At 39.7% G+C, this 26,917-nt stretch overlaps 1 protein-coding gene across 1 annotated transcript in view; it reads right to left on the reverse strand.

Annotated features, from left to right (window-relative positions):
* The window catches only part of CYP7B1 (cytochrome P450 family 7 subfamily B member 1), a 159,216-nt gene that overhangs the window by 19,230 nt on the left and 113,069 nt on the right, over window positions 1-26,917 (reverse strand). Inside the window, exons 3-4 of the mRNA XM_083187175.1 lie at window positions 17,591-18,187; window positions 16,918-17,124 (exon numbers count right to left, since the gene is read on the reverse strand). Of these exons, the coding sequence (XP_083043301.1) occupies window positions 16,918-17,124; window positions 17,591-18,187 (804 nt within the window). The remainder of the gene's footprint in view (window positions 1-16,917; window positions 17,125-17,590; window positions 18,188-26,917) is intronic.

A 26,917-nucleotide genomic window follows, 5' to 3' on the forward strand; every position in this document is an offset into this window, starting at 1 on the left:
GGTAGCTGACATATGCAGCGACAAGATTTACCGAGACGGTGAGAAGGAGAAAAAAAAAAAAAAAAAAAAAGAGAAATCTATACAGTATAAATATATACTGGGAACCTGGTACTGCTATAGATAAGCTGGTTTACATTTTACATCTAGGGCAATGCGGTCACATCATATTGGTTGACATTTCTTGTTCCAGCAAAGCCAGGCAGTCTGTGCCCAGCGCAGTATCACAGATGACAATTGGGTAAGCATATCTTATGCGGAAGTTAATCACAATAATAGAGGACAACATGTGGCTTAGCAGTCAGATCGTAAATGACAAATCTGTTTTACCTTCCAGTACCGTTTATGTGGGGAAGACTAGCTTGGCTGTAGCGGAGAGCGATCATGCCGATAATTATTAGATGACAACAGTAATGAGTCAAATTATGATGACTAAAAGATACTGGGACTTATTCAGGTCTGTCAACTAATAGGATAAAGCGGAGCCCCCCCCCCCCCCCCCCCCCCCTGAAATCACCACACACACACACTGCATGCTAAGCACAAGTGTAATATACATTGAAAAGACTCTCAATAAAGCTGCAGCCTTCCCCTTGCACTTGTCATAGTTCAGCAGACAGCGGCAAGTGCTACTAACAGACCAGCTGGGTAGCTTGGGAAGCTTCCATTCTGCACCATGAGGTACAGTAAATTATCTTGCACAGTACAGCAACATCTGTTTCTGTGCTAGTGCTGAACAAACAAGGCAATTTAAAGAATACCTAGGGATAACCAGGCAGCAAAAGAACACGACCCTCACCCCCTCCCCCGTTTCTTACACTTTTGATGTTCGTGCCTTTACGGAACATTAAAAAGAAAATCCATGGTTTGTTTTATACACATTTTTCCACAGACTTCGTAGTATTTTGGAAATAGTCACACTTACGCTTCCGTTTGTTATCCTCCTTCCTAGTACTAAGGTCCCAATGACTAAACTATTTTTTTTTCCTGAAGGAAACGTTTTAATGTCCTTATAAATAGTAAGCCTTAAAACGCTATTTTCTATACTTAGCTCACATGCCTTCAAGCATTTGTCTTCCTATTTCCACTGAATAAATGCGTACTAATGAGAAACAGAGCAAGCTGCTGAGGCAAAGCTGGGTGACTCGAGTCTGGCCTGCCACCAGCTTGTGATAGGCAGGCAAATTGAGTTAAAATGAAAAGTCTTGTCAGCTGAAATACAACACAGTAGCCAAACAACAAGCTGTCAATCACCCAATCAAAACAAGGGACTGCAGGTAATAAAAGGTCATTTGCTTCATTAAGAGATTTGGCTTTTGTCTGCAAGTTAATTTTAATTAACTAGGATCTGGAAAAAAAAAAGAATTATCACAGACAACCTGCAATACATAAAAGGTGTGTACAGTATATTTAACTTATCAGCTGTAATATATACTATAATACTTTATGTATTCACTTTTATGCAAAGGATGATGGGCAGTAGGCTAGCTTATTTTAATATAAGCATTCCTATGTATTCATAATTATTTGTAACATACCCAAAATGAACGCAGCAGATGACATCCATATAAAACGTCAGCTAGACTGTCAATGCCACCAAAGATTGGAATTACCTCTTTGTGATCCGACTACATTTGACTAGGGGAATGAGGAGTACGGTTAGGATGGGATTCCATGGATAAACAATAATTGGCCAGATCTCTCTCTCTATATATATACACTAGTAAGTCCGTTCGAAGCAAATGCTTTGAAAGCTAGTAAGGTAGCTAATGTGAGAGAGAAAGAGATGTAGTTTCACTTGCTGCCAACAGATGGCAGTGTTCCGATGACACGTACAGACACTAGACATATACACAGTAGATGATAAAAGTCTAACTACTCCTCAACTCTATGAGGTGAAATACCATCACTGACCACTAGAGGCTACTCAACAGACAAAATCACTCCTTTTTGAAAGTGAAAGCTATTTTTGCAGAGTTACTGATCTGTTTAAGACTTGCTGGATATGGATTGAGGGAGTTGTGAAGACAGAGATTGGAAGTAGGAGCAGATAGGGACAGGAGGCGGTGTGAAGAGTTTGTGGACTAAAAACGGTCACAACTCAAAGTGAAAGTACATGGCAAAAAATGTAACTTTGATTGGCTGTTAACTGGTATAATATAAATATGCACACAAATATACAGTATAGTAAATATATTTGTGCATACATATTCCGCAGCACTTCACAGAGAATATTTGAACATTCACATCAGTCCCTGCCCCAGTGGAGCTTACACTCTATATTCCCTACCCCAATGTACACGCACACACAATCTTTCTAGGGTTAATTTTGTTGGAAGCCAATTAACCTACCAGTATATTTTTGGATTATGGGAGGAAACGGGAGTACCCGGAGTAAACACAGGGAGAATATACAAACTCTGCACACACTCATGCAACCCATTATCTCATACCTGCAGTCGGTGTACTCACTAGTGTACTTGTAAAAAACTAGAAGTGTGGCACTTTAAGCATATGAAAATTCACCAGAGATCTGTAGCACTTTTAACAATGTTAAATTATTAATTAGTTATTCAGCCATCGTCAGGTTGAATAACCTGACAGTTGAATACTGAAATATTGTTAAAAGTACTACAGGCAGGGCCAGATTAAGGTGGGGGGGCGGGCCTCAGGGGGTCAGTATCCCTGGGCCCCCCTCTATCTAGGGGACCCCTGTGGTTGGCATGTATTTTTTTTTTTTATAATATTTTTTTTTTAGCTAAAGGTTTTATGCATGGCAGTGGGGTAGTGCTGCAGCTTCACCTATCTGCCAATGTGACGATTAATGGTGCTGAGCATTGGGAGCCAAGGCAGACTGACTGCAAAGTGTATTACTGGCAGTTGACTAAGTCCCATGAGACTTTGCACAAAAAGAGAGGCTCGTGCTGTGCTTGGTGGAACTCATCTTATGCTTCTCAGGCATATATATAATATTTATGTTTGTATTAATCCCAGCTATCCATTGACCAAGTTTATACTGCTTTTACTCTGTGTTTTGACAGTGTAATAGTCTCCTGTGAAGTTTGTGAAGTGGGAGGCGGCCCCCCTGTCTATAGTGACCCGGCCCTGACTACAGGTCTCATGTGAATAACATCCGGAGCCTGCACTCCAATATTCTCAATATGCTAGATCCCCCCAATGTACTTTCCTGTACTCCATATACAGGTTGAGTATTCCTCATCTGAAATGCTAGGGGCCACAAGCATTTCGGATAAGGGATTTTTCCGTTTTTTTGAAAAAAAATTTTTAACATACTTACCTGGACGATGATCCCCCGGCGTCCACAGCGGCCTTCAGGATCTTCTTCAGTGGTCCCAGGGATGCATTGTGCGAGTTTGCAGGTGACATCACCGGTGCGCCCACGCACTCGCGTAATGCACCCCTGGGACTGGAGATTCCGCAGAAGAGGATCCTGAAGCCCGCTGTGGATGCCGGGGGACCTGGTAAGTATCAAATAAGGGGCAGGGGGGGGGGGGGAAACAAAACAAAAAATATTCAGAAAAAAACACGGTTTTTGGAATATTTCGGTTTTTGGATATTCGGATACGGGATACTCAATCTGTACAGCAAACGGGATACTCAATCTGTACAGCAAATTCATGGAATGCAGTTAAGGGACTTCAGTGCAAGTAAACTTACAGAGGATGCAGGGACATTTACTTAGATCAATGTTTCGGTTTTCTGCAACCTTTGTCAGGATCTTGACCAAGGTTTCTTAAAACCGAAATGTTAACCTAAGTGGATGCCTCTGCATCATTTTGGGGCTGATCTCCTCACTAGATTCCCTACTAGTCAGAACCAATACTCAAAAAAAAAAAAATTAAACCTTATACAATGTTCCAGCAAAAATACACTTTTTTTAAACATATGATTAATCTGTATGATAATCCAATATTCAAATGATCATAGAATGACTTTCTACCGACTTCTTTAAGGAAGTTGTATGGGGAGGGGAAGTTAAACTCTTTTTGGGAGCACACTTCCCGAGAATGCTTTTTTATGAATTGTTTGCTAAGAACAAATTTTATTTACATATTCATTAAAAATAGTAATAATCCTAATGTGTCCTTGTTGCATGTGATATGACAAAAAAGCAAAGTGTTTTTGGATGTGTAAATAAACCACAAAAATGTGTGATATTGAGTCAGTCCGGTTATTCACCAAAAAACTGTCATCAGGAGGACCTTCATTCGTATCACTAAAGTTTGTCACATAACATAAGTGATAACGTGATAGTAATTTAAATCATTGGTCACCTGGCTGATATTTGCATGATGCTGTTTCTACCTTTGACATTTATGAATATTTCTTGTAAGGAAGGTAAGGAATCACAATTGCAAACAAAAAGCGTTTAGTCTTTAATCGGGACAATTGGATAATCGTAATTGGTCGTTTGCAGGAAAAAAAATTCTCAATGCCAAATCACATCCCTATTATCCACAATGGTGTGTCTGCTACAACTCCTCAAGCTCAAATGTATATAACTATATCTAAACTAAACTTAAGGCTCACCCTAAATAATTGTTTTTGGAGACATCATTCCAGAAAATAAATTTGATCAAGTGCTAACACTAAAGAAATCTGCTGGCAAAGTTCAAATTCATTAATAGAAACATAGGGTGGAAAGTAATGCCGCCCGAGTTCGGCGACCATGCAGGATGCTGGCTGAACTAGGACTTTTTTTTTTTTAAAGGAGCGATCACTTACAATGGTAAACCATGCCTTATAAGTGATTGCCCCTTTAAAAAACATCTGAGTTTGCCCAGCAAGCCACGAGCCCACCAATCTTGGGCCATTCCACCCATAGAATTTGACTTAAGATCAGAACCACTTGTCCATCGAATCTGCCCATTTGAAGAACATAAACCACTTTCTCAAAAAAGGCAAGTGGGTACAGGTACATCGATTATATCATTTTTTAAACCAAGATAAATACATTTTTAGGGGGAAAGAATTACTTACCTTTGGTGGGGGTTATTGTTAGAAATAGCGGCTGTAGCTGAATACAGACTATAAGTTTAGCTTTCCAATCTAACTGGTTGAAATTAAAATCTGGTCATTTCTAGAAGCAAATGAACGAAAGGACTGTTTACTCCCAAACATGGAAAACAAACAAAATGGTCAGACAAATTGGTTACATCATTTTCATTTAACCATTTCCTAGGTTTTGGGAGCAAATGGATGATTGTAATTTGTTCCCAGACATTACCAGATTTTCATTCCAACCAGCCAGATTGGCTTAGAAATAATAATAATAATAATAATAATAATATCTTTATTATCATAAAATGCTCACATACATGAACATTAAACGAAATTCAATTGTGAACAGTACAAAAGATAAGAAAAAGACAATAAAAGTAAAACAACATGCGAATCAAGATCTATACCCAGTAAAAAAATTCTGACTAAGAATTTAAAACACGAATTGCTCTTGGAAAGAAGCTCTACCTGTATCGTTTGGACTTACACAAGACCGAACGATAACGCTTATTGGAGGGGAGTAAGGAAAACAGATCGCTACTAGGATGGGAAGAATCCCTCAAAATACTGTTAGTCTTCTTGAGAAGCTGGGATTCGAATACATGGTGAATACTTGGCAGAGCAACTCCAACTATTTTACTTGCCACTGACACCCCTCTCTGGAGGGCTTTACGATCAGCTGCGGAACAAGAGCCAAACCACACCACAATACCGTAGGTGATTACACTCTCGATAACACCTGTATAAAAATTCACCAAGGTTCTTCTGCTCATACCAGCCAGACGTAGCTTCCTCAAGAAAAACATACGCTGGTGGGCCCTTTTTGTTACAGTATTTATGTGGGCGCTCCACAGATGATCTTTGGAAATATTTATGCCCAAGAATTTGAACGAGTCTACCGACTCCACTTGTTGACCATTCAGGACCAGCGGGCATCTTAGGGCTTTAGGAGACTTCCTGAAGTCAACTATCATTTCTTTGGTCTTGTTTACATTAAGGACCAGACCGTTTTCCTTACTCCAAGACTTCAACCTCGATATCTCCAACCTATAGGCGGACTCATTGTCATTAACAATGGAACCCACGATAGCAATATCGTCAGCAAATTTAATAATCTGAACAGAATCAGAAACTGAGGAACAATCGTAGGTAAACAGGGAATATAACAGAGGGCTCAGAACACACCCCTGGGGGACCCCTGTACTAATTGTCAGTACACCAGACACTCGGTCTCTTGTCCTTACTACCTGAGGTCTATCTGACAGGAAGTCAAGGATCCACCTGCACATAGACCCACTCAGACCAATCTTAAGAAGTTTGCTCGCTAATGATGATGGAACTACAGTATTAAAAGCCGAACTGTAGTCTACGAATAAGACCCGAACAGAAGATCCTTTTACCTCAAGATGAGCAAGCGTGCGATGAAGTAAAATAAGTGCTGCATCATCAGTGGATCTATTTGCTTTATAGGCAAACTGATAAGGGTCGAAACTAAGTGGGATACTTTCCTTAATATGTTCTAAAACCAGCCTCTCAGCTTTTATGATAAGGGATGTCAATGCAATCGGCCGATAATCATTTATCAGTTAATCTAAAGCGTTGTACACATGGGGCGATATATCACCGAGCGATATATCGCTCAGCATTCCGTTTGCATCAGCGACCACAGATGGTCGCTGATGAAAAAGAAACTGCCGGGGGGAGCCTGGCAATGGAAATCAGCTGGTCGAAGGAGCATGCTCCTGCGACCACTACGGGGAAAAAACGGGAGTGGGCACCCGGCGATATATCGCCAGTGCACACTCCCATCGCAGGTAATATGGTCGATCAGCGACCATATTGCCAGCGATATTAGCAAAAATCGCCCCCGTGTGTATGCACCATTATAGTGTGTATCCAGATTAACACTTATTGGATAAAACAAAAAAGCCCTCTGGTGCATTAATACATTGACCAAATAGTATTGGAGCTACAAAGAAGCTGCTTTTTTCAACAGTAAGAGAGCAGAATAAAGTATTTTTTCTATAAATTGTAGATTATCAATGTAAACAAACACACTCCAGTAGTTATCTCTTTAAATAGGAAATGAAAATAAGGATTGCCTAGAACATGTACCATGCATAGAATATATTTAGGTTCATATATTTTATGGTTTTTTTTTTACAAGTAGAATTGAAAATCCAGGCTGTTGTTTACACTTGTACTATTAAAGTAATTAGCTTACTTGCAAGATCCAAAGATAGATGCTCAACATCAGTCCCAATTATAGTATAGAGCAATGGTGGTCAAACCGGTCCTTGAGATCTACCAACAGTTCATGTTTTCCAGACCACCTAGCTGGTGCACAGGTGTAGTCATTATTAAACTGTCACATACTGCATTCATTCCTAACGTCACATTCCTCAGATCTACAGGTAATTTGAAATACATGAACTGTAGATCTCAAGGACCAGTGTGGCCACCCCTGGTATAGAGTGATCGCCAAAGAGAACAAGTTATGGGCTAGTGCAAAAATACAAGTCGAGATGAAATTGGCTTTAGGAATGTCCCTTACTGCACCCTCTACCTTATATCATGCTACTACTCCACACTAGTACACTACATTTCAGAGGTTGCTCAAAGTTGATTTTGCAATACTTAGTGGACATTTCATGATTGCAAAGTACTACCTAATTTCTGAATTTTCTGTAAATCATGCTAATAAAATAATCATAATAAATAATAATTATCAGCTAATCATCCCTGAGTAAAAAAGGGGGATGAACGTGCACTATACAATCATTACTAAATACTGTATACTGTATATTACATGAACCTGCCAACTATTGTTGTATAAGCACTTCATTTGGTATTAGAACTAGTCACAATGACACACAAAATGCTGCATATCATTGTAGGAGACTGTATTACATAACACACAAAATTATGTTATACTGTTTGTTTGGAAAACACTGTAGCATAATTTTTTTATGCAGATACAGGGCAGTATTCAATGTCGGGCAATATATCCGACAGGGGAAATAACGCCCGCCGCCTATACAATGCTGCCGTTTCCAACAGCACTGAAGGTGGATTTCGACAAATCAGATCTGACTTTAAAACAAGCCAGATCTGTTTTGTCAGAAACGGTTGTGGATTTTTGAATTCAAAGCCGTTTCTTGGCAATTCACATCCATTTTCGACACTTGATAGGTAGAACATTGAATGTTGAAGATGGGCTAACCGAAAATGGCCCGGGATTCCGACTGTTGGGACGTTCCAACAGTTGGAATCACACATTGAATACCCCCCTCAGTGGCAATTGTATACAGAATCTAGGCATTCTGCGCATCCTTTCAACCAGCAGAAGCTTCTTGTGCATCCAATTTGCACAGTGATGCATATAAGATGCATTTTATGGGGAAAAAGTGCAAAAATGATATGTACACTACATGAGCTAGTTTCACGGATTAAAGTATATTAAACATTTTTAAGGTTAGAAATCATTTTAAAAATGTTTGTTACAATGTTTCTAATTGTGTACTTAGAAGTGAATTTAAACTTTGCCGAATGCAACTCACCCATACAAAGCAGGTCTAATTATGTCCAACTTCATAGAGCTTTCTAACTTGGCTTCCATTACTTTGGCCGAGTTACAGGTTTAACATGGGGAAAACATCTGGATCTGATTTCTATTTTACCAGGAGCTCTTATTCGGAGCCGAAAGCATCAGACTTTTAATGAACTCTGATGCTATTATACTGACCTGACTGTAAAATGTCCAACTTTTGTGGAAAAATCAGGCATTTCACAAAATTGGATCAAAATCGTCTCCCATTACATACTGGCAAGTCACGTGTGGGATTTTTGGCTGAAAATTGTGTAATAGTATGCAAGTTCTTAGAACATGCCAGCAATCACTTGCAATTTCGGGTGATTTTTTTCAGTAATGAGTAAAAAGATACCAGCGTGGGTTTTCCCCTTTCCCGAGCATAACCAGCCACCAGCTTTTTGAGATGGTCTGATTTTACAAATAAGGTGGACAAAGGTGTTCGGGTCCAACCATATTTCGAAAACTATCACTGGGCACTTGGAAGGGATCCCTTTATTAGGGGTAACCCACTCCCCCAGAGACACCAGCCTGTGCTGACCAGCCAGGAAGATAATGCTTTGACATGGGAACCTTGCGTAAAGTATTGCTCTGCTGTGGGATTACGCCACTGACTGTTGGAGGCTGGTGCTGGTTCCGAAATATGGGGGATCCTTACATTTTTGTCCCCTGTAGTTTTGGAACCAGGACCTATCCAAGAACCCGTTGCTGGTTTTTGAAATACGGGGGGACCCCAACACTTTTGTCCCCAGTATTTCTGAAACCAGGACCGGCTCAAAGAGCCCAGGGCTGGTTATGCTCGGGGGAGAGACATGGTCATTAGGTTGACCCTATTTAGGTCGACCACTGAAGGTTGACAGGCCTTAGGTCAATACATAAAATCTGTTGACATTGGCTAAGGTCGACAGAGTTTGAAGGTCAACATAGGCCTTAGGTCAATACATAAAATTTGTTGACATTGGCTAAGGTCGACAGAGTTTGAAGGTCAACATAGGCATTAGGTTAACAATGGCAAAGTTGACAGTTAAAAGGTCGACATAAGGTTTTTGTTTTAAATTTGAGCTGACAGTTGGTATTTCATGCCCTACCATCCACTAGGGCATGCAGGGAGAATAGAATAGTGTAATGAGCTCAGTGAGGCACAGTGCCTGAAGCATGCTGAGCAGACGCAGTACACTTTGACAGTGTCCATGTCAACATTTGGGATGGAAAAAAACTGAAAAACACATGTCGACCTTTTTGACTGTCGACCTTGCCATTGTCGACCTAATGCTTGTTTCGACCTTCCAACCCTGTTGATCTTAGCCATGTCGACTTATTTCAGGTGTCAACCTAAGGCCTGTCAACCTGCAGTGGTGGACCCAATGACCCAGGCAGGGCAGGGCACCCCACACTGTTTTTTTTTTTGTTTTGTTTTAATATTTACTTTAAAAACACTTTTGTGGACAGAACCATGCACATATCTCACTGATTTGTACATGGTTCCGTCAAATTCACCTGCCAGAAGCAGGTCTATTTTTCTTGCGATTTTTGGTAATTCTTTAGTGTGCAATATGAAAAAAAAAATCATACCTTTTTACTTTTTCAATTTTGATGTTTTTAATGATAAAACACCTGGCTGCAATTTTTACTGTGCGATTTTTAGGGCACGGCAAAATGTGCGATTTTTACAGCAAATTGCACTGTATTGCAGTAAACATGCGATTCGGACATTTTTGACCCCCCCCCCCCCCCCCCCAAAAAAATCACATAGTCTAAAAATCACGCCCTATTGCATCTCGCTTATGGTGTTTACTGCTACAGTGTGTCATCCACACTGACTGTCTCACTTATACAATGAATCATTCTGAATAGACGGCAAGGATTACTTTTTTTTTTTTTTAAATCATGAAAACACAATTATGTCTGCACTACGCATTGATTTCGATTTCTGTAAAACAAACAAACAGAGAAGGCGTGTGTCTGTAGATGTTTGCACTGGTGAGATTTAACCACTGTGTTCAAAGGCCCACACAAAAACAGCAACTGAAACTTTTTGTAAATGCTTGTTTTAACCCCTTAGTGACAATATGTATTTGTACCTCAATGGCCACACTCATTGTTGTGCATTTGCAACACATCAGATGTCAAAATATGCATTTTGACTTACTCAAGTCGACCCTTTGGACATGTTGACTTTTTATGTGTCAACCTTTTGCCTTGTGACCATAAGTGGTCGTCCTATTGACTATCGACCTTTTTGCTTGTCGACCCTATTATGACCACTACCCATCTGCTGAAAAACATAAAGGGTAACACAAAGAGGGGGAAATACTGTACTATTAATAGTTTTTGGTTAAAATGTGCTTCAGTTGGTCTCTCCATGAAGTTATTGAGAGACTATTCATTTGTCAATTTTTTAAATGGCCAACCCCCACCCAAGTTAATCCAGATACAGCCTCAGAACAGGTCTGGGTTCGACTTTGATGTAGGTTGTCTTTCTTGGTTTAATACAATGTTCACCGAGGAATTAGAGGTTCAATAGATTTCTTCAAGATTGATATACTGAGTATAAACTGGTGATAACCTTAATAATGTTAGCTATCGTGAGCAGGGCCCTCTCCCCTCATGTATTTCTTTCCCTTACTTAAACTATCTTCTACTCCCCACTCCCTACAACCTTACCTAACCATTGTTTTTTTTTTCTCCACCATTATTCCTTTTATAGTGTCATGTCTGCTGATGCCGCCAGGTCTATATATCATGTGGCTGTCCACCTTTACCTTATACTAAAGCCGCTGTTTTATTGTTTTGTTCATTTGTTTATGCAATTTGCTTGTTGCTAAGGAACCCTTGTGATGTCATATAAAGAATAATAATAATAAAAGCAGTTCACAGACTAACTACTACCAGATAAAAAGTACTTGGATGAATCTGCACTGGCTGTTGATAGACACCAGATTTAGGTACTGTATGTTCTGCTTCCTCAGATGTGCTTGGTGCTAGGAGATGTCAGAATGTAATGGTACAAACTGACCTTTTGCTGGATGTGACTTGTGCCTGACATAAACATAGTTTTTAATTTAATAACTGTGCACATATCTAAAATACCCTTTATTTATTCTATGATCTCCTCTGTGTGCGAACACCATTATATTCAGTGTTATGTGGCTTGAATGGCTCCTTATATTTAACACTTTGGGTAGTATTCAATGCGGCCGGCGAGGGGGTTAAACAGCGAGGATTGCAGAAAACCAGCGATCCTCGCTGTTTAACCCCCTCGCCCTATTCAACGCTCTGGGGAAATCCTCGCCGTCACAGGACGGCGGGAATTCCCCAAAACAACGAGACCCGCGGCTAATGCAGAAAACCCGCTGTATTTAGTCGCGAGTCTCGCTGGTTCTGGAGCCACATACGTCAATTCCCTCTCGCTCAAAAAATGGAGCGAGGGGCAATTGGCGTATGAGGGGGGGGGGTGTGTTGAATACTGACAGGGTGAATGGTGACAGCGAGCAGGAAGCCCTGCTCGCTGTCGCCGCTCGCCCACGGCATTGAATACACCCCTTGAGTGCCAAGTGAATTTGTCAAAATAGGTGTGAAAATTGCCAAGCAAACATTTTTAATCATCATAATGACCTGTGAGGTTTACCTTATATAAGAAATATAATCTGTTTTTACACAATTTTTCTTATTTGAATTTATATAACAAATTTGAGCGACGCTGGTATTTTTAGCGGATATTTTTCCCATCTCTCACAGGATTATTTGCACATCTCTCAGAGAGATGTTGGCACTCAAAGTGTTAAGAGACTACTACATCAGGTCCTGAAAAGAGGGAATGTCCCGACAGTCGGAATCACTGACCGTTTTAGTTCCTTTCAACTGTAACATGACAGCTGGAATTCAATGTTCACAAACTCAGCGGTTCGGCAAAAACAGCCAGGGATTATCAAAAAATGACATTCCGTGGCCGTTTGCTACAAAACAGATCCAACTTGATTTAAAGTCGGATCGGTTTTGTCAGAAACTGCCTTCAATGTGGTCGGTAACAGCAGCACTGAATAGGCAGAAATAGCGGCCAGGATTGAATGGGTGCCGGACGGGGTCCCGACAGTCAGGATCCCGACCGGCATTTACCCGACGTCGGGATCCCGACTGTCAAAACACTGACAGCCGGGTTCCCAACGGCCACCGGCTATTGCAGCGAGCCCGCAAGGAGCTTTGTTGCGCTCACCATGCTGTCTGAGTCCGGGCAGTCGGGATTCCGATGTCGGGCTAATGACTGTCGGACCCCTGTCCCACACCCGATTGAATACCCCACTAACTATATAAGACAAAGGGTTGATTTATCCAAGAGTACTCCTGAAAGAAAGAATGTAAGTGTACATACTGTACATTACCAGGCAATGCCTTTATTCCAGCACTGTTGTGGTTTGTTGGTTACTACATGCGGAGTTACATAACCAAACAAATTTCTCCGTTGTAAAATATAAATTAAGGATCAGAGATCTAATTTTTACTAGGTCTGTGGAATGTTTAAGAATTAACATTTTCTAGTTTATGTATCATATTGGGTTATATAGTATCAACTGAAGATGATAATAAAAGCTTGGATACAATTAACATACAGTTGGTAAGCAGCATGGATTTGTACACTTGAATGGAAATTAATACATTGTTAAATAAGTGTCATCTTGAATCTCCGCTTATTAGGATAGAATAAAGAGATGTTACATCCTATAATTCATGCCAAGTCATGGGGTTTAATGAGGTAAAATGAAATGTTAACTCAAACTGTACAAAATGGTGTGTTTGCATATTTTTGCATTTTTTAAGCTTTCAAAATAAAATGGGGAAGAAATAAATGTTTTATTCTGTTAAGATTTTTTTTTTAATGGACGCAAATAGCTTTGTGCAGAGAACATGAAAATCCTCCATATTATGGCACTGACCTCACCTGATTTCTTGCCAGGGGTAACTGTGCTTCCAACAAGATTACACCAATTTGTAGGGGTAAATTTTGACTGAAATAACGTTTATTTATTTATTTATTTGGGGGGGGGGGGTACCTTTACTCAAGCTACTTTAATGATAGGGCTTTTTTTTTGGTAACCTAAGTAACTGAATGCCCAGAAATTACAAATATTGTGTAATTGGTCTAACCAATGTCTCAAATGCCCTTTTTAACTACTAGCCACATACAGGGGGAATTTTACTAAGGTGGAAGTTCTTTCACATGGGATGGGATGTTGCTGCTTATTTATTTAGCACCATCTAGAACAGTAGTTCTCAACCTTGGTCCTCAGGACCCCCAACAGTGCACATATTCCAGGTCTCCTTACAGAATGACAAGTGAAATAATTAGCTCCACCTGTGGATCTTTTAAAATGTGTCGGTGAATAATGAGTTCACCTGGGCACATGCTGGGTGACCTAGAAAACGTGAACTGTGTGGGGTCTTGAGGACTGAGAACCACTGCTCTAGAAGATTATAGTTAGTATCTGATTGTTGCCTATTGTACTGAAAGAGAACTGTCATCTTAGTAAATTTTACACCACATACTTTTACAAAATGATTCCAATCTATAAAATAAATCCTTTGCTTTTGGTTGTTATAAAAATATAAAGTAACTAACTTTGACATACGAAACAGACTTATCAGAAATTACAAACCGGTCATCTGAAGAACAAGTTTAATTTCTCTGTGTTTCCACACATTTTGAAAATATAATTGGTCTTACATTCTTTAGCATTTAAGTTCAAATAAGATTGACAATGCCATGCACCACCATGGTTTTGCCACAATGCGAAAGCGCGGTGCCTTCCGGTGAAGAAGACCTGTTACTTTTTCCCTTCGCAAGGGCATTGACAGAAAGTAGGCATCTGGGGAGGGGGGGACCGGACGCTTCATGGGAGTGCCAAGAAAAACGCTGGACATATATATAGTCCAATCAATGCGGCACTCCGCTGTTTGAGCTGAAAATACAACTGCTCCGGTGCCCTCCCTCGAACAAAGGTTCCAAATAGTGTAAGTTTTTTTGTTTTTGAATGTATTTTTAACGCTTTGCAATCCAGTGCGCAACCTAAAATCCCTGTAGGGCTGAATTTTAAATTGCCCACAGGTGAGATGGGTGAGGCACCTGATTGCTGAGAAGCACATTGGTGGAGGTGGAGTCATGGGTGTAATAAATAGTGTTTGTAAGCTCACTTGCTGTTATCCCTGACAACGGGAGGTTACTCCCGAAACATGTCGGTAGCACTATAAAGAACCGATTATAAAGACCTACGAGTGCCGCTCCTTCCTTACACCATATATATATATATATATATATATATATATATACACATACATATATATAGGGGTCCAATTAGGCGGCACTCACGGCAATAAATTGCCGTGAGTGCCGCCTAATTGAACCCCTATACAGTGACTCCCCGAGTGGAGGTATCATGGAGGGCACCCGCCTGACTTATTAAGTCGATACGAGAGTGCCATCCACTACGGACCTATACATATATATACATATATACATACACACACACAAAATTAACCCTTTCCCTGCACTAAATAGAAATTGGGCTGCACTTCTATATGTCCCCTCTGTTAGTAGGGGAAAGAGTTTGGAAGACACACAAAGAAGTATATAGAGTGCGCCCTTAAATGTGCCACCACCAGCTTACAATTCTTATAGAGATTTACAACTATTCGCTGGACGGAGAAAACAACTTTCTTTTAATAAAATTTCGAAGTAATTAAAATTTTCCTTGTACAGAATTCATTTGCAGCTTGTAATAATTCGGTATTCCAGAATTCATAGACACATAGACAATATTATACAGAAAACCCAACGTGTTTCGTCATATCGACTTCATCAGGGGCTGTACATCGATATTCTTAGCGTAATTACACAATCGGTCAAGAGTATCCGTTAACTTGGATTCTTTATAGAGTAGGTGAAATTCACTTAAATCAAATAGTAGTCAAAAACAGAGTGTAGCTCAGAGTCAATGACTGTCCAAGCCACAATGCAAAAGATGTCACTCACCAGTCTGTAAGCTCAGTCAAAAGTGGTTTTAATCAGGCAGCATGGCAGTAGATATGGAGCACTGATAAGTGACATCTTTTATTGGAATTTGGATTTAGCCTATGGTTCACTAAAAACCTATGGTCTTGGATTGTCACCCCAGCAATTGGACTTAACCCTAATGTGAGTGCCAGCCATTTGGACTATATATATATATATATATATATATATATATATATATATATATATACATATATATATATATATATATATATATATATTACTTCAGGATCGGCGGCCTGACCCAAGAGTGGCTGTCACATAGCCCCCAGGACCCGGAAGATGCCTCTGGAGTCTACAGGAGAAAGTAAGTCACTGCTGGGGCACCATGTACATGTTGCTTCATATGAACTCCCACACTAAAAACTAAATATTTCACTGTACTGTATATACAGGTAAGGAATCTCGCATGCAGAATCATAAAAACCACACACAGAGGCAGGTGGAAATGACTGCGGCTTTTAGCTTTTTATAGACACTCTGGAGGAGCTAAACAATTACTAAAAAGACAGGAGCAATTTTTGAATATAATGTACTGGATATCAGGAATGGTGTTATGAATTATTAGTATTAAAATGCTGAATATTAAGAATATTAACATTTACCCTGAAAATCTTCAAGGGCTGATTAATTTGAGGAGCGAGGCTAGACATCTAGCGGGTTATTATGGGGCGAGAAAAACTCAGGCCTTTGTAGCAACAAGCAAGGTTCTCCTGCCCAGATAACGCACCGTGTGATATTGCAAAAGGTTCTGATGGGACAGTGTCTCTAATTGAATAACCCTCTTTTTCCGAAGCATCCTGAATAAAAAGGCCCAATACTGTAGCTAGAATTCCGCATTCCGTACACCACACTTCGTAATAACACAACATACTATTTTTGCCATCCAGCTTTTACCAACAAAAGAAACCTTTTTTCATCCTTTGTTATTACCTATACCAGTTGTATTATTCTCCAAGGAGAAGTCTAGAATCAATTAAAGTAATAGTCTTTTTCATGTTCTAAATTATTATTGGTGATCTCAGATTTAGCCTTTTGTCTTCAATTGTTAACTGCTGAAGCTGTAATGTTTACATGCAACAAAAGTATCCGCAGATATAAACTACCTAATTTATAATTGATGTAAATGGGTATTATCAAGTCAATTAAGCAGCTGTGTCCTCCACCTTCTCAGTAAACAGAAACGTGTGATAAACGGAGTTCGCTGCTACTCGGTTTGAGGCAGATACGAGCATAAATAAATTACCTAGTAAAACCAGGTTGTCCAACTGTTCTCTGGTGATATGTATGTCATAGTCTGCTCCCTGCTTTTGACCTGTTGACTGCAGCAAATGGTCAATTTCGTCACGCACTGCTGCAAGTGCTTCTGGGTGCCTCACAAGGTAGTACATGGCCCAGAATGTTGCCGGAATCGTGTTCCCCACAGAGGCCCAAAGGAAGGCAAAATGATGTGCTGAGAGAAAATAAGTGAAAAGGAAGATTAATAGCATTTATTACACTGATTAGATTTGCAGTGTGCTAATTAAAAGATGTTAGGACACAGACCCAGCCAAGGATCAGTGAATGCTAATGAGGACCAATAGGCTTCTGAAGTCTAATTTTCTGCTTAATGAGAATAGTTTAAAATGTAATGTCTGCAAGAGGGGGAGGGGGTGAAGTAAGGGGAGTATATGCAGCTCTGTTATAATCTCTTTCTCATTATCAGCATTAAGTATCTTGTTTTACCACCTCAGCAAAAAAAGAAAAAAAAAAAAAAATCAATTAATATATACGGTTGTTTGAGAGTAAAACATTTTATCATTAGCCAATTAAAAGAAGCATAAAAAATTTCAAGGTCGCAATTCGGCTTTTTTTATTTCAAAGGTCTACAGTAAATTATTTGGTCTATGGCAGAAAGTAACAATTCACAGGGTCCTTACCTGCTTTGTCATAATCCTGGAGCATGTCGTACTGTTCCAGGGTTTCTTTCCGAGCCTGGACAACCTCGGCCAGGTCAAGCCACGTGTCCATCTTTTGAGGCATGAAAAAGTCTATCAGTTGTGCGCGAATATTCTTGGTATCTCCTAGCAACGCCATCGGTATGTTTATGACAAGATAGGGGAACTTGGCATCAAACTTAGCAAATTTTTCTCTCATTTCACTAATAACTTTGCGACCATCTGCAACAGGATCTCTTCCATAGAGTGTCATAAAACTGGCTTCGAACATGATGGAGCAGCAGAACTGGTACATTTTTTCTGTTTTCCAATCTGTTGCTTGTGAGAATTTCCATTTGAATACATGTTGGAGACTTATCATCATGCTGTCAGTGAGTTTGTCCAAAGGCTTACCCTGCATGATTTTATATATTTTGTTCATATTATTGTGGAGATGTGGGTACTTCGCTTCTGACAGTGGGGGGTAGCCGAACGTCCTAGATGCCATTTCATTAGAGAACTCGTGGAAGTCGAGCTTCTTGCCATTTCGAATGACATACTGGAACTGGGTTGGATCCATGAAAAATGTAATATATCTGCCTGTGTGAGAGAAAACATATCACTGGTGTCAGTTTCCTGATGTTATTATCCTAATCAGCACCAAATACACTTAATAATTGCATGGCAAACCATAAGTGTTACTGAAGAATGCGCGAGTATGGTAATTGGATCCAAAGAAGGTATAAGGATGACAGTCGTTTGCTTATCCACACAGTAATTACTTCAGATGTCAAAAGAGATCTACACTATAAAAAATTAGATTTTCTAGTATAGAAATGCTTGGAATATCCCTGGTCTTTAAAGTTACTACCTTCTGAGCATGCGTCATTCAACCTAATGGGGGGGGCGGGGGGGGATTCAATGTTCCCCTTCCGCGTAAAAACTGCAAAAAATTGTTTGCCGCAAAGAATAGATGGAGTTTGCATTCCTATTCAATGTTTTTCCTTTGTTTCCGATATACAGATATAATTTGAAAGTCTGAAAAGCCATCGACTTACTTTTCAGACCAAAAGCTCTTCCATTCAGCTGCATGTGAGGGGATGTGTAAGGGGGCAGCTATTTGGTCGGGCGGCGTTTACCTGTTCGCTGGGCTGCGAACATAAGCAGTCTAGTAATAAGGGCTGAATCAGGCAAAGGGTGCGATGACTAATAGTTTATACACATGTGCAGAGCAGTTTGCATGTTATGTGCTGTAGAAGCACCTAGTTCAGTGGCGTAACTACTGTAAGGCAGCCCCAGCAGCCGCTTGGGGGAGCAAGCAGCAGCAGGGTCTTTGTGGGCGCCGGCACCCGCTTGACGCACTGACATGCTGCTGCCTGCCGATGCCCACTAGCTGAGCACTGGAGATGAGTCAGTCGCAGTGTGGGTGCAGCCATGGCAGAGATGTCAAATTCCCCCACTGATTCAACTGGCTGTACACAGAGCCGGCTATTGACTACTGTGTACAGGTTGGATGGGAAGATGGGTATGCTAGGGCGGCCTGGGATGCGTTGGAGCCAAGGGAAGCAGCAGTGTCTACTGGTCTCTCTTCCTCTCTCCTGCTTCAGCTTCTCCGTTATGCTTGGGGGGGGTGGAGTTTGGTGGGGGCGCCACAAACATTTTGGCAGGGGGGAGCTAAATTTATAGTTACGCCACTGACCTAGTTTACTATTATTCTAAATACATTCCACACGTCAATTTTACCACCAACCCTGCTTTGGCCTACATTTGCCAAATTTTTATCATAAAAAATTATGACTGTGTATGACGTATTTGCCAAATGAAACTTCCGCCTTTGCATACACACTGAAGAGGAAGTAATTTCTTGTGAAAGAGAAACATTCATGAAAGGCTGATCATCTTAGTTATATAGGGGTAATTCAATTATTGACTATTTTTCGCCTAAGTAAAAAAATCGTCACTTTTCCCAGGTTCTTTTTGGTGAATGGAGATTAACCCCATTCATATGGAGGGCAGATTTACCTAGGCCAAAACATTTGCCAGTGAATTAGACAAAATTGCATCTTTTTTTGCCACTTTTTGCCTTCCACCAAAATAAGGGAAAGGGCATGTCCGAAAAATGCCTTCAATGGTGGGGAAAAGAGCCTCAACTGAATAGTCGGGCATCGAATTAGTACTGTTTTTTTCTGGTACCTGAAAAATTTCACTAACTAAATACTCCCCATGTATTTAATATCATTCATAATTACAAAGATCGTGCTACCTTTCATTTGGCACAATGAACATGTTTTTAGTGTTGCAATAATAAATTAACCTACTTTCATTCAAGTTCCGATCCAAATAATTTGCTGTATGACATATTTTTTTTTTTAACAGATGACATTTGCGCATCCTGCCTTGATGTCACTCAACTCATTTCTCTTTAGCATACAAGCATGGGTGGTGCGGTCTGCAGCGTTGACAGATTTCTTAGCATTACTGGAGGATCGCAGAACGATGGTCTTGGGTTCAGTTCTTGACTGTGGCTCTGATTCAGCTTTGTTAGCAACTGGGCAAAATCACATCGCCCTGCAGGTGGGGCTGATGTAAGGTGCAGACAGAGTTAGATTTGGGTGAGTTAGTTGGTTTCTGTGCAGGTAAATGCTGGCTGTTTTATATTCACACTGCAATTTAGGTTTCAGCTTGAACACATCTCACCCAAGTCAAACTCTCTCTGCTCATGTTATGGTTCAGTCCCGCATAGTCAATATCGCAAGGCAAAATAGTAAATGCTATTGTACCACATACTATTTTAGTTTTGTCAAAATCTAGAGTAGATCAAAATCGCACAGTGTGTACAGTCCAAATCGCATAGCACACATTCTATAGGCTCAAATCACACCTATCACACATATCACCGTGTATGGGCACCATAACATCTGCCTCATCTGCAGTGCAGCAAGGTTTTGCCCAGTTGTGTCCTGTTTTACTTCGCTAACAAATCTGAATCATATACTAAAATACTTTGGTTCAAGTTCCCCTCCAAATAGTTTGCTGTATACATTTTTACAGGTAACCTTTTTATATTCTATCTGGAAGTCACTCAATTTTTCATTCCCTTTAAAACACAAAGAATATGGTTGGTGCAGGTAATACCTATTCAATGTGGCCATTTTCAGAAATTTTTCTGACGATGACTTTGTAATAAACTTGAAACTTTTGCAGAAAATAGTAAATGGCCGCATTTTCGACAAAACACGTGGATCGGCAAGTAATTCACATATCCATATTTTTTCCGACCATGTGTTTTCTGACAGATGAAAAATCGGCACTTGGATTGAATAGGTAAATTCGACTGAAAATCGGTGAAAAGTGAAGATTTTCCGACTATCAGAAAAATCGACGTGGATTAAATACCATCCATAGACTGTTAGCTCTTTTGGGGGGGCAGAACCTGGTGTGAATAAATAAATATTATTTGTAAAGGGTTGTGGAATAGGTGTATATCACAGATTCTCAAAGATGTTCCTCAGAATCTAGTGAAATAATTAGCTCCACCTGTGGATCTTTTAAAATGTGTCAGTCAGTAATGAATGCCCCTGTCTACCTGCTAGGTTAACTGGAAAACGTGAACTGTGTGGGGTCCTGAGGGCCGAGTTTGAGAATCACTGGTGTATATTATAAAAAAATCACTGATACTAAATGAATAATAATAATAATAATATACGTTTACTGAATTTTTTAAAGTTGCATTTTAAGGATATCCTTTTTAATTCATAATTTTAAAATCTTCCAGGCATAGCTACTGGTTATATCATTAATCATAATTACATTTAAAAAAGTAAACATTTTCATGTGAATCTGCTGTACATTCAGATCCTCGTTAAATAAGAATAAATGTATTTGTTCATGCAACCATTTTATCCAAAATAAACATGCTATTAGATTCTGCCTGTGTTAAAGGGACCATCTGTTCCAAAATATCTTTGGGAAGCCAAGTTCTACTTAGTTTCAGCAGTCTGCTTTTGTATTCGTGGAACACATATTCTTACCAGCTACTTCAAGGGCGTACCTCGTTCACAGAAAAATTGTACAGCAGAAATTCATGCACCGCATTAAAACAACTTCAATATCAAGTCTAGATCCTAAAGCTTGTTATACGTCCTTGTCACTTAATTGCTACAGACAAAAATCCATCGAGTGAAGAGACAGACCTGGTATAAAACTGAAACAGCTTGGTTTGTGTTATTGAAAGAACGACTCTTGACGTAATCATTTAAAAGGAGGACTTGCTGAATTTTGTCAGAAATGTATTGATTTATCAGATCTGAAAGCGAATCAAAATCACTGCTTGATTTGACAGATTTGACTCATTTGAGGCAATCTGACCTACAATTGAATGTAACAGGAGGGCAGGGCTTTTATATCGCTGCATTAGATGAAATGGATTTTCCGGATGAAAGAGGAGATTTGGGGGGGCTGGGGGAAGGAGTTAATTACTGGTGTATTTAACAGATTTAAAGACACAAGGAACAAAAAAAGATATTTTATTGGACCAGGAGAACACATGAAGATGCAATCTCTAAATCACTTAGCAAGATTTCAATAAGCCAAATAAGTTTATATCAGTATTGCTTTTATCTAGTTTGTTTTATAAAGCTCTACAAAAAGATAATAACACTAATTCAATTACTATTTTGCACCATAAGGTTGGATTGTCTGACACTCTGCTATTAGGTGCACATTTTACTACAGATCGGAGGCTTAGAAATTAATGCCAGAATCACCTATCTACAATATCAGGCAATAACAGGGTCTAAACCATAGGAAATTTTTTTTCTGGCATTTGACTATGCTCAAGAATTAAATAAAAAATGAAAATATTAAACATTCCGTCTACATTGACTATGATTACCATACTAATTTTTTACTCTCTCCCTAAAAGAAATCAACAATTTGCAATTTGGTTAGCCAAGACTTTCAATTCATCAAATTGTCGCAGTCCAACAACTGCACTTAAGATAATTTTTATGTACTGTACAATATATAGAGTTTCCAAAACAAAAAGAATACACGCAAGTTAATTTGAGCAGTAAATAAAAAAACAAGATATATAAGGAGTCATGGAAATCAGTTTATAAGGGGTATTCAATTGTCGATGATAAATTTAGACACAGAACAAATCAGGGTATTTTATTGTGATTTTTGCCTGATGTTTTGCACATAGGATATGGTATAAGTCCTCAGTCCCATGTATTTTCATGAAAAAAAATGGAGTTTACCGAGCTACTTACTGGGTATTTTGTTGTGCATGCTTGTGACACGCGTAACTAAAATCCCCAATAATTATTGGCATTGGGGACAAATGAATACCCCCGGGGAGCTCAATTTGCCATGGTAAATTACCGTGGCTAATTGAATATCTGGCAATATGTGTCTCTAGTGTTCTAGCACGTAGAGTTTTTGTACACATCATGTGCTTATTGGTCTGATTGACAACAAACTTTAGCAAATGATAACTTGGCGTAAGACACATACAGAGGAGATGTAAAGTTGGAAATCTGCACTTTGCACAGCTTGAAACCGGACAATGCATCCAGGGCTGCATGTGTACATATGCTCTGGTTTTACTCCAGGAGAGAATACGTAGTAGTATATGTGCCAGGTTGATGGAGAGAGAAGACAGTAGTATTTGTTTTGTACCAAGGGGCGTGGATTGACAGTGTTATATAGTAGTGATAAATACTAGTTATATTACAAATCCTGACATGTACATCTTTATTGAAGTATAAACATAAAACAGTTTGTCTAGACCAGGGGTCCTCACACTACAGCCCGCGGGCCAGATGTGGCCCGCTGAGGACGTTTATGCGGCCCGCCGGGTTATGGCAAAATCAGACCGAAAGCAGCTCTAAAAGGAGTGCTGCGGGCCGCGGTCCCTCACCTTCTCCTCCACTGTAGGCTTTTAAAACATGGCCGCAGCTACAGGAACATGGCCACCGGCCTCCAGGTCTATCTTTAGGAGGTTTCCGCTGATGCCTCAGATGCTGGGTGTGGACATCATGATGATGACGCCACCCGCCCATGCATCTGTGAAGCAAGTAGGAGCAGCAGGCTGTTGGGAGGGGTGGAAGGGGAGTCGGGGACCGCTGCCGCATGAAGCATCAAGCAAGCTGGGAACTGCAGCAGCAGCAGCAGCAGAAGGGGAGGATCAAACTCACAAAAAAATAAATAAAGAATTCTGCTGTTTCCTGAGGTGTCCTTCTTTAAATGTGCTAAGGGGGAGCAGCCTGTTGTGTCCTCCTGTTATTATGCAGGGAATAATGCCATATAATAATGCCATGACACCACAGGCCACTCTCCCTGTATAATATAAGTAATGCCATGACACCACAGGCTGCTCCCCCTGTATAATAATAATGCCATGACACCACAGGCTGCTCCCCCTGTATAATAATTTATTATACAGGGGGAGCAGCCTGTGGTGTCATGGCATTATTATTATTATACAGGGGGAGCAGCCTGTTGTGTCCTGTTATACAGGGAGAGCAGCCTGTGGGGGTCCTGTTATTATACAGGGAAGCAGCCTGTGGGGTCCCGTTATTATACAGGGGGGAGAATTTAACTTTACTTCATTTTAAATATTGTATTTGTTCCTTCACTTTAAAATAAGATATATGCAGCGTGCATAGGAATTTGTTCATAGTTTCTGTTTTTACTATAGTCCGGCCCTCCAACAGTCTGAAGGACAGTGAACTGGCCCCCTATTTAAAAAGTTTGAGGACCCCTGGTCTAGACAGTGTTATTAATATATAACTAAATTACTATGTAAAAGACAAATATAAATACAAATGCAAAATAAAAGTATTTTACCCGCAATAAAATACTAATTTTATTATTTATTGATTTCACCTTTAAAAAAATATTAAAATGGAAAATTTTCATGTAGCAGGCTAATTGCAAATTTAGATATAAATAAGGCAAATAGATTGGAGTAGACATACCAGTAATAGTAATAATATGAGTAACCAATCATAAGCAGCTGCTGATTATTAATATTATCAGTGCATATTTTGCACCTGATTTTGGGCAACTGCAGTTTTATGCCTCCTGACAAGTGCATCTATGTTGGGAGCTGGATGAGATATGTGCAGGTTGGTACTCTATGTGGCCCATGCTTGCACATCTCCGCCAACCCCTTGCCTTAATAAAAAGGAAATTGGAAACGACATATTGAGAGATGCGCATGTACAGTCAAGAGAGTGCAATTTGCTCCATGAAAACTCAAATACGCCAATAGCCAACTCTGTTTCAGCCCCACAATACATACAGATGCAGCTTCTACACGTCAAATTATATTTTTTCTTTTCAATTAAATATTGCTTGTATCCTATAAGTGATTCCTTAATATGTGATGTTGTTAAAAATTAGAAATATTAGGATTTAGGATAAATAGAAGGGTGCTGGACGGCTCCCCGACAGTTGGGATTCCGACAGTCATTACTCTGATGTCGGAATCCCGACTGCTCCCTCGTGGGGGTCCACACAAGGGGCTTCATTGCGCTCCCCTCGCTGTGCAGTCGGGGTTCCGACATCTGAGTAATGACTGTCGGAATCCCGACTGTCGGTAATATACCACACCCAAATGGAATGAAAGGATGGTTCTACTGCAAGATATGGTCCTGTACAGTATGGTCCTCCTGTGTACATTAGACAATAATGAGTTTGATTACTATAAGCCAGTTGATTGCAAGCAGATTATTTTATACCATATGAAAAAAAACTAAAGGACCTTATAATATCCTTATCTAGATTATAAACTATATTATACCTTCTATAGCTAAAATAATTAATATTTTATTCTTCAAATACAAATCATTCATAAGAGGAAATGGTGCGAGGTGAGAGGGGAATATGTTAAATTTATGTACTAAAAGTATTTACCCTTCTTATGAAAAAGAAGTGCACTTAATTTTGGGGCCGATTCAGGATCACTTGGTGTGATCTGAATTCGGCCACAGCCCCGATGGTCATGTGCAACCCTGGGCACAAACGGCCTCAGCGAGTTACACACTCACCAGGCTGTATGTTGGGGGGGCGGTGGGTAGAGGGCCGTGGGTCGGAAACGGCGCGGGACCATGGGAACTCATTTTATGGGCGTCGCCATGAAACAGCTTGGCATTCCCCTGGGAACGCAGGCGGGCCGATGCCTTCCAGGAGCAGGAGGCTGACATCACATGACCACATCACCCGCTGTGTCTTTGCCGCTTTGCAGAGGAAATAAGAGTACATTTTCAATGACTTATTTCCAAAAACAGGAGAAATCATTCGAATTGTATGCGCTATATAAGAAACTGTTAATAAATAAATTAATTAATTCTCGGCTCTGCTTCTAGTCAACAGAGCATACAACTGTAAGCGAAAATAAAAACAGCCAGATCACTGCACTTACTAAATTTATATAAAAAGTGTTATTAAATACTTTAGGTCAAAACTGAAAATACAACCACAAAGCTGAATGAAAGTATGTATAATAGAGATATCCTATATACAGTAGATAGATATTAATAATTGTCTGGCAAAACAAAGCTACTGAATTAAAAACAACAGAATATTCATAGCACACGCGAAAGTGTTTTTTCTGGCAGGTAGCGGAATGGATTAGAAACCTTGGTGTGATAATAGAAAGAGCTACAAAACAAATGGCTTAATGCACAGCATCCATGACATAAAGCCAACATTATGTTTGGAAAGAGCACTAGAGGAAGTAGCAAGTAGATTGTGAAGAGCTGTGATGCCATCATGTGAGAGACTGACAGATTCCTTTCTATCTTAATGGAATACACATAACATACTATAAATGGAATGGATGAGACTGCAATGGTTATGATCCTTGCTCATAGTGCAAAACAGAACAAATATAGACCATGCCATTTTTTTTCTGTTATAGCCATTATGTTCTCAAGCGGTATTTGTGGATCATATCCTCATTAAATAGATCAGGTTTTCAATCTTTTAATTTACAATGTAAACATCTGAAGTCATTCTATTATTATTATTAATATTGAGATGAACCATCTGTCCACCATCTGCTGGCTATAAAAAAAAATCTAAATAAAATTCTCTTTCTGATGTGCATCGAATAATTAAAGAAAAACAGATTAAACTAAAGGACTGTGATCCGTTAAGTATCTCGTGTTTTTACTAAACAGGGGTGAAAAAAACAAAAAACAAGCTACAGTACACACTGTAGGTGTCAAATATGAATGTACTTCAATAAGCAAAACAATAAAAAAGTTACTTACCTCACCTTTTAACAGGAAATCATAAAAATAAGATTTTTTTTTGGTG

This window comes from Crinia signifera, chromosome 5, assembly GCF_055691185.1.
Source record: "Crinia signifera chromosome 5, ASM5569118v1, whole genome shotgun sequence".
NCBI classification, from domain to species: domain Eukaryota; kingdom Metazoa; phylum Chordata; class Amphibia; order Anura; family Myobatrachidae; genus Crinia; species Crinia signifera.